General features: G+C 52.2%; 1 protein-coding gene across 1 annotated transcript; it reads left to right on the forward strand.

Annotated features, from left to right (window-relative positions):
* The first annotated feature begins 715 nt into the window (after positions 1-715).
* On the forward strand, positions 716-3,614 carry LOC140899788 (C-C motif chemokine 5-like). Its single transcript, XM_073315856.1, has 3 exons — positions 716-788; positions 2,025-2,142; positions 3,503-3,614. The coding sequence occupies exons 1-3, from the start codon at positions 716-718 to the stop codon at positions 3,612-3,614; spliced, it is 303 nt and encodes a 100-aa protein (XP_073171957.1).
* Positions 3,615-9,483: the final 5,869 nt, after the last annotated feature.

Here is a 9,483-nt window from a genome sequence, read left to right on the forward strand (position 1 = left end):
TTCCTGGTTCAATCCCCTCTCTCGGTGGGCTACAACAGGGTGTGGACTGAGGAGACCTGGGCTCAGTTTCAGGCTCTGCTACAGTAATCCTTGGCAAGTCACTTAATCTACCCCTGCCCCAGTGTACTATGGGGCTGAGACTTCCCTGCCTCCCAGGGGGCTGAAGATGAAATTGGTTCGTGACCGTGAGGTGCTCAGGTTTCTATGGCCGTACGTAGACAGCTGTCCTGCAATATATCTTCGCGCCCCTGCCATCTAAACAAAATGGGCTGAATTATGCATCATTTCTAAGGCATGCTGGCCGGTGTCACAGGCCTTCAGCAAACACACGGGCAGGGAATCGAGTCTCATCCTGTGTGGTTTGCAAATGACTAAATTTAAACCTAGAACCCTCTGCCTGCCCCTCTCTATCCTCCCCCGTGAGCATGCGTAGGGCTGGCTCCTTATCTGTAAATCAGCAAGAGACTTTCCAGTGACACTGCTGTTCTGTCTCCCCTGGCCACAGGAGCGTGGGATGGAAAAGGGGAGACAGGTATTAATAGATGATAATGAACGAATAGAATAAGTATTCATCTCAAGCTATTCCCCACCTCCGTGGACATTCCAGCACCATCATGGGAATCCCTGCTGAGGGCTTTAAAATACAGAGGTCGGCCACCCCAACCTGCCAGATCTGCCTGCTGCTGGAGCCGGAGTTGAGACACCCCACCTGGAAATGAAGGTCACCTCCTTAGCCCTCGTAACACTGCTCTTTGCCGCTCTCTGGATGGAAGCCCACTCATTCAGCTGTAAGTAGAGGGTCAGCCCCGTTCTTTCTCCTAGAGACCCCAGCCTAGATAAGGTGATCTGGAAGGAAAGCTACCCATAGTGCAGAGGAAGGGTGGTCTCACAGGTGAGGGACTGGGCTGAGCTTTGGTAGAACTGGGTCTAGCCCCACCTCTGCCATGGACTCTGTGTGACAGAGCCGAGTCACTGAGGCTGGGATGTCTTAGGAGTCTGAACAGCTCGTTCCCATTAAAAGGATGGAAAATAGGCACTGAAATCCCCAGGGCAGTTCTGAAAGCCTCAGCCTTCGTCTCGCCATGGCTTCATTCCCCGTCTGGGAAATGGAGCTAGCGATCCTCCTTTTGTCTTGTCTGTTTAGATGACAAGAGCAGAGCCCATGGCTCTGTGCAGCGCCCAGCACAATGGGGCCCCCATCTCTTTCGGGGCCTTTAGGCACAACTGAATCTGAATCTAGAATCATAGAAGACTAGGGCGGGAAGGGACCTCAGGAGGTCATCTAGTCCAACCCCCTGCTCAAAGCAGGACCAACCCCAACTAAATCATCCCAGCCAGGGCTTTGTCAAGCCGGGCCTTATAAACCTCTCAAGATGGAGATTCCACCACCTCCCTAGGGAACCCATTCCCGGGCTTCTCCACCCTCCTAGTGAAATAGTGTTTCCTAATATCCTGGGCAACATGAGAGGACTCCCTGTTTCTGAAACTAAGCTGGTTCTGTATTGAGAGAACTAATCACAGAGATCCTGCAACTGCCAGGAGCATTCAAGCCATGTGCACGCAGACTGGCTTCCTGCCGCCTTCTGCAAATGGTGCTTCTCCCTCCAAGTTCCATGCAGGTTGCTACAATCAACATAAATTAATTAACCCTTGCAAACCATTGCCCACGCCTCCGAGCAGGGGTCTTAACATCCTTGTCCCCATGCTACCAGTGGGGAAAGTGAGACACAGAGAGGCAAACAGCTAAACAATGAGATCAAGAGTGACTCAGTGGCAGAGCTGGGAATATTATAATTGCAATGTTTTGGTGCCAGTGAAAGGCAGAAACCCTCCCATGCAAAACAGCAATGAACCCGATCTGGGGGGTGTCAATGGGAACATCAAATAACTCCCTCCTGACCCCCAGAGAGAGGTTTGGCCGCTTTCCAGCACAGTCACTATTACACATGATTAATCCTGACTATCCAGTTCTTCATTATTATCCGGCATATGAGAACTCACTCATCTTCCTTTCTTCTTTCCAGTTGATAGGAAACTCAACACCTGCTGTTATGCAAACAATTTTGTCAGAAAACCGATCGCTCCAAAACTGATCCAGAGTGACAGACCCACAGACCGTAGATGCTCCCGCCAGGCCGTGATGTAAGTTTCACAGGGTGGCAGACGCACGGGCTTGGTGCTTTTCTTTGCTTTTTGTGTCTGTAACTCCATCTATTTCAGTAAACGCCCCAGAAAAGTCCTTTCCGAGAGCTGCTCATGTTGTGCCCCATTCAATTCCAGGTTTGCTAATCCGTCACCGGATGAGTCGCACGCAGAACGAGCTCTCGGATATACCCCCTTGCAGCAAGGGGTTAATCGTAGCTTCTATGCTAGGATTTCATTACTAAGGCTGGTCTACATGGAAAGTTCCACCCATTTCATTAAAGGTCTGATTTAAAAACCAGTTTTGTTAAACAGATGCCAGTGGCCTTGCTTATTTTAGTTTCCATCAACATCTGTTCCTAATCAACCCGCAACACGACCCTTTAGTGGGAGCATCCACAAATACTTGCACTGGTTTCCCTAAATCATGCCAACTGCTGCAACTTTCTATGCAGCCCAGCCCTAAATACACTGGGGTAAATCATCTGTTACTCCCTGAAGAGTTACTGGGGATCAAAACTGACTGACACTGTAAACATAAAGGAGCAAAGCGCACCATGAGATGAGCTATCCTTGCTCTTTATATTGTGTGTGTGAACTGACAATTTTGTTGCACATTAGCAGATAGCAACGGGGTCTCATAGTCAGTGTGAACTGATGAGATTCCTCTAGAAAAGGACATTAGAAAGGAGCAATAGCTTAACTGAAAAGTTAGAGGAAGGGTAGGTGTCACTGTTAGCAAATGTCTCTGCCTGGCACAATCAGTTCAGATGCTGTAGTGAGAGACGCTCTCAAATAGCTCTGCGTTTGCCCCAGCTCTGGACGCCTGCCCATCAGGATCAGGGCGTCTTGGCTGAAGGTCAGCGGCACTGATCTTAGAACTGAAGTGCACTGAGTCGTGTGGGAGCTCAGAATTGGTCTGGCAGGGGATACCTCAGCCTAGGACAGCAGTGCATTGACAAAGCCGGAGGGGGCTGTGCTGGAGTAGTTGGGAGTGCTGCAGGCCAAGATCATGGTGTATTGACCGGTCTGCGTGTGTAGGGGAGGGGGGCACAGATTGCAGTAGCATAAGATGTTGCAGGTCCGGATTGAGGTGTGTTGTCAAAGCTGGGGGAGGTGCCCACAGCAGCAGCCTCACAGCACCATGCCTGGGACCAGCAACTCTGTCAGCCTCCTGCGTTCAAGAGAACCGATTTCACTCCGGAACCAGACCGTTTCAGGGACAAGTGCCTTCGTTCCCAGCGCTCTCCCAGTCACTGCCCTGGCCCCTAGCCACGTGAGCCGTGATCAGAGTCTGTGTGCGTCTCTGCCCCATTCCTAAGGGAACCTGCCTCATGGCCCTTTCTCTTTCCTTTCACAGTGTGGTGTTGCGAAGGGGGAAGGAAGTCTGTGTCGATCCCAGTGCGGAATGGTTCAAGACGTACAAAGAAAACCAGAAAAACTCCTTAAAGAAACTTGGCCTGCGGGTCTGAGACAGCAGCAGCTGGGCACGATCTCAGTTTAACACGCCATGTTATTTATATGCACTGATGTACCAGTGTAACGTTTTGCTAATTTATTTTTCTAGTCCTGTTAATTTATGTGAAAAAACCCTTCCATTCCCTCCACCCCTTTTGTGTCCTTTCCCCCCCAAGCATGTGATGGGGCAGCTGGCCAAAGCCACTGTCACGTTCTGCAGACACAATAAAATCCAGTGGTTTCTAACATGTCCCAGTGGTGTCACTGATGTGAGTAGGAAATGTCCTCCCATTTCTGAACAAGGATGGGCCTTGTCACCATGGTGTCACTATGGAGAACCAAGGGTGCTGTGGGATGCAGTGGAGGGGGGAATCAGGGAGTGGACTGATCCTTGCTCACAGGACGGGCGTGGGGAAGAGGGGACAGGGCCACTCTGGGCTTCTGGGCTTGTTCTGCTCCATCCTTCCCCCTTCCCTCTTGTGCGAATGGTGCAGGCTGCTCCCCTCTCCCCCCAAAAAACCCCTTTGGCTCTTGAGAGGCAAGGGGGGCAAGGCAGAGCTCTGGCTGCTGCTCCCAGGAGGCAGGGCAGTGGCCCAGGCAGGACTGGTGTGCTTGGTCCCCTGGCCAGATTGGCTGCAGCCCTAGTTAGTAGCTCATTGGTGCCAGCACTGGGATGGCAGTGACCACAGGGCTGACTCCGATCTTGCTCCCACCAGGCACTGGGCAGCTCCCTTCCCCTGGGTGCCAGAGTGAGGGAGACCAGAGTCAGGCTGGTGTCCGAGCTCAGGGGTTCCTTTACTGATTTACCTGCTGTCCCCTGCCCTTGGTACCTGGCAGAGGATAAGGCATGCCAGGGGGTTAAATGCAGTAGCCCGACATTCTCAGCCTGGGGGGCACCACACCAGAACAAATGCCAGGGCACTACCCCAGCCTACCCTTTCCGTATTGCTGTGGGGAGCAGGATCTCAGCTAGATGGGAAGGGGTTGCAGTGTGGAGAAGGTGGGGAACCCGCTGCACTAGCCTTTCTGTTCTGATAACCAAGGCCCAGATCCCCACTGGGGTTCAGAAAAGAAGCTGGGCCTCCCCCCAGCTTTGCTTGATCTGTTTGCTCTGAGTCCGCCTCAGTCTCTGCTCCAAGGTGTGGATCTAATGGATGGGAAGCTGATGGGCCCTCCGGCCTGGAGTTCCTGGGTTTCCCTGTTTGTGAAGGACTTAGGAGAAGGAAAGTTCTTGGATACGAATTCCCTGGTAGCTTGTCCCTGTCCCAGGCTGACAAGACACTGCCGGTAACAGACACGTGGTGGGGTGGGAGGCTGTCTGGACTGTTGGGTGCCACTAGAAGCTGCAAATGCGATTGCAGCTACTGGGGTCTTACTGTTTAAGCACCTGGTCCACCTCCCAGTGACGTTGACGGCTCTTTCCACTGACTCTAGTGGGAGCTGGACCTGCTCTCTATGGCTAAGAGTCCATAACTTTTGAAACTGCCTTTGGTTTTCTCATGTAGGAGGCCGGGGGGCTGAGGAGCAGGCAACACCCCTCCCCCCCACCTCCAATGGCAATCACCTCAAACAGACCCCCTTAAACTTCCCACAGGCCTAGGAAAAGCCCATCCCCCATTGATATTTGCTCCCAACCTGCTTTCATTCCATCTCCAAAACCCTCCTGCACCCCTAGGGTCAGCCCCTCGCCATCCCCCCACAGGCCCAATGCACCCATGCGCTCCCTCTTCTCCCTCCCCCCTTTCTGCTCCCCTTCCCCATGACAACACTGACAGTGCTGAGGGGCTAGGACATCACAGACTCCTTCCCTTTCCATGGCACCATTAATGCACAAATGGCCCCAGGGCACAAGCAGTTTGGTTTTGGTTTTTCCTAACAATATTTGGAGCATTTCTGCCTTTTCCCTTTGGCCTCCCCTGGTGCCGGGCAGCAGCTGAGATACAAACCTGCATCTCCCTGTGATTCCTACATGGTTCCCTAAGGGTCTGACCTAGAGACCCTCCCTTAACAGGGAGTAGACTCAGGAGCTGCCTCGGCCTCCAGGCAGAGAGAGGCGGCGCAGGCAGGATACATGCAGGCTGAATCTTGATTGCATGCTTTTATCTCTGCGTTTTGCTCTTGTTCTTCTTCTCATGACACAAACCTTCCCATGTGGTGGAAGACCCCTTCCACCAACACTTATGGCAGAAGACCCCTGGATAACGAACTCACGGAACTCCCCTGGGTTGGTGTAGGCCACAACATTACACGGGTTCACCTGGTGGCAATGGGGATTAAGATCAAACTAACACATACGATTTGGTAATCTTTGATTATGTTCTTGTTATTAAGGAAAATGAAATTACACATGAAGTTAATTATTAATTAAAGAATAAGAAACTAATTATGTGATAACCTGCAGGATATTGTAATATTGAATGTCACCTTGTATTCTGTTAGCAATACAGGAAATGATGGCTACTCTGGAAAAAGTTTATTTGATGTAATTTACCCCCTTTGGACTAAAGAATTCTGGAGTAACACCTCACTGGGGTGAGGGACTAGGTGAGAAAGACAATGTGTCTGGGACTACAGACCTGCTAGAGACTTCAATTAATTCTATTGCAGATGGAATTTATTTTGAAAACCTTTAAGTCAATTTTCTGTTAAGAGAGAAACTACTGGAGGAAACAAGTTGTGTAATCTTTTACCCAGCTAGCCTGTAACAGCCACTGACTTCTCCACTTCTCTTGTTTGCAAAGCAGAGCTGCGACATCCGCTGTCACCTGTCCACGTTTCTTATTAAGAATGGTGATGGATGCATGAAGGGGAGTTTAAAAACATCTACCATGAGTTATATTCATGGTCAGCAGGCCCCTTTTCCTTTAGAGGTGACCAGATGTTAGTACATGGCTGCTTAACCCTCAGGTCAGGCTGTGGAAACTTTCTCAGAACTGGCCTCGCCTTTCTTTTCGATATCTGTGACGTCCACAAAGCCACCCTGCACGTGGGTTGCAACAATGAATATTTTAAGAAAACTTCAGGGTTAAGCAGGACTCTTCCCAACTGACATTGGCCCAAAGGCTGCCTCCCTTCAACAGGGTTGGGCCGTGTTGGCCTTATCCCGGGCGTACTTTACACCTGATTTGCCCAGAGGCGGCACTATAAGGTGGGGTAAGCTCGAATCATCGCCATAAACGTTAAAGTACAGGCAGAAGTCCTTTGCCTTTCACACCAACACGCCGTCTAAGAGAGACTGACATTCCAGGGCCCCGAGACTGATTCCCTCTGGGGAAGGAAGTCATGCCTATTAACTGGGAGATGCCCTGGCCTTTCTATTAAGGGTGTGACAGTGTGGTTGAATGTGTGCGTGTGTGTATGAGCACCTGTAATACCCACACAGAGAGGGTGCCATACAGAACAGTGCCCTAAATCTAAATCGCTCCAAAACTCTGCCCTGTGAAATCGTGTGTTGTGTTTTCTTCGTTCTGTGAAATGATTCAACAAAACTAAGCTGCCTGCTGTACAATTTTTCAGCGAGAGCTGTTGAACGTCTATTTATTAAAGTCTCAGTAAGGCCCGTAGCTGTGTTGGGGGCTGGGAGGGGAAGAGTAGTGCATAACATCTGTGATATCGTCATTGTCGGGTAAGGCGGGACTTCCAGTGACATTGAGAAGGGTGGGACTTCCTGTGACAGGTAGGTGGGACTTCCTGTCATATCATCCTCATCTGTCAATCTCCTTAACAGGCAGTAGGGTGTCCTTACGACCCAAGCCCACTGGAGCTATTGGGCAGAACAATCCCACTGAAATTCCAACAGGGTGAGGGAAATTAGTATGAGCTGAAAACCACAGCATCTAAATTCTACCTGGACTCAGTAAGTCTGAGCTGCATTGAATTGTCTTCCGCTCCATGCTTCCCCGAGGCACAAGAGCGTGGGGCAGGGCTGAGTTCAGTGGAGTAAAACCCTGCCACTTTTCCCAGCAGTGAGCAGATGCAGGATTCTCCCTGGGGCGAGTTGCTTTGCTGAATCTAGCTAGCAGAGTACCCCTCTGCCCACAGCTCAGTCGCTACACACTGGCTGACTCAACTGTAAGGGGGCACAAGGGCAAACCCCCTTACGGAGAATACAGTGCCCACTCACTCCATGCAATCAGCAGTCAGTGCACTGCAAAGGGCCTCGCCTGGGGGTGGCCAACTCCAAGCCAGGGGGCAGAAGCTAGCTTTGAGTTTCTAAGGCACTGTGCACTGAGTGGGAGAGGAGTGAAGGGGGAGGATAAGGAGGATTCCTGAGAGATGCCAGCTGGGAGTGATAAATCAATGTGCTATTTCTATGCTTCCCCCCACCCCCAGCAGTGTTGTGGGGAAGGGGCTGGGATCTCCCTGATCTCACAGACCACCTGAGTTTTACCCCCTCTGATGGGGAGGCTGGGATGGGAAATGCAGAGGCTTTGCAGAGGGTCCGACTTGGAGGCTCTGGACATTTGTCCCAGTGCTGAGTTTGGTGCACAGAATAGAAAATGCCCCCTGTGCAGCACGGCCAACTTTGAGCCTCCAAACACCCGGAGCCGGATCCCCCAGAATAGTGAGACAGGCTTAGAAATCAACAGATTAAACACTTAACACGTGCCTTTGCTGTTCTTCTCCCTCCCAGCCTCCCAGGAGGTCTGGGCAGAGGGCAAGCTCCTGAGCAGGGCCAGTGCTGGCTGAGTTCTCAGTGCGGAAGGTATCCATGTCCCAGCCAATGCAATGTGAAGTCATGCTGAGCTCAGGGGTCCCTTGGCTCAGCCTAGCCAGGGGTCACCAAAGGAGGAGGAGGAGGAAGGGGCCCCCAGACACTGGTGGATGGGGAAGCCAGGACCAGTGCCTGCTGGTGAGCCATGAAAGGCAATGCCCCTCTGGGTGTCCGGGGACCCTACCCAATTTCCCGGTCTCCCCGAGGCAATGCGAAGTTCCATGCCCCTCCCCAGGGTCGGCCTGGCTGGGGGATGGAGGCTGGGAACACTGCCAAGTGACCAGCCATCTGGTCTCCCTGTCATTTGGGAGCACCAGAGCCTGCAAGTGTTTGAGAGTTTCCCAAGGCCGCAGAATGGCGGAAAGTCCCAACAATATTTTCCCCGAGGGCTCTGAAGGATCATGACTAGGGGGACGTGCGCTGGCTCAGGGGGCCCCCGGAGGCGGGGAATGGACGGCCGGGCTCTCCGGCTGAGCTCACCCACACTCTCAGAGGCCTCTCCCTGTGCAGGGCAACCCCCCGGCAGCAGGGCTGGAGAAGGGAGCAGGCCAGGAAGCCCTCTCAACCACCACCTGTTACAGCCCCAAACGTGGAAAGACCTGCGAATAGTCGGGCAGGCTTGACTATCAACACTTCTACTTGTTCCCCATATAATTAGAGAGAGAGAGCACCTATGTTGTGGAAACTGTGAGGCCCATTGAAAGTCCCAGCCCAGGGAGGTCTGGATTATTCACACCAGGGAAACCCAGGGCATGACTCTAGCAAACCTGCAATTCCTCCCTCTCCAGATTCTTACATTGGCCCTGCAATGCCCATGTGACACGTCATTCCCTGGATATCCTCAGCATGAGTAATCCAGAGCTCCCTGGCCATTATGTCAGGGAAGCAACAAAGCCAGGGGTGTCTCTGTGCCGAGATTGGCACCAGGTCAGGCAGGAAAGGGATGATGACAATGCAGCATCCAGCTCCTCAGAGGCCTTTCATCCCCAACCCACCGACAGCATCTCACGGCAGGACAAATCTCTTCCACCGAGCTCTGGCAGAGGGAAGCTGGGCTTGTTAGCTGATGATGGACCCAGACATTCCAGCCTTACTGGCCCTGCCCCAGAGCCCCCCTAAAGTCCCGAGCAGATGTTCTTTCCCATTCTCTGCCAGAGCAGCCCCTGCCC

This window comes from Lepidochelys kempii, chromosome 17, assembly GCF_965140265.1.
Source record: "Lepidochelys kempii isolate rLepKem1 chromosome 17, rLepKem1.hap2, whole genome shotgun sequence".
NCBI lineage: Eukaryota > Metazoa > Chordata > Testudines > Cheloniidae > Lepidochelys > Lepidochelys kempii.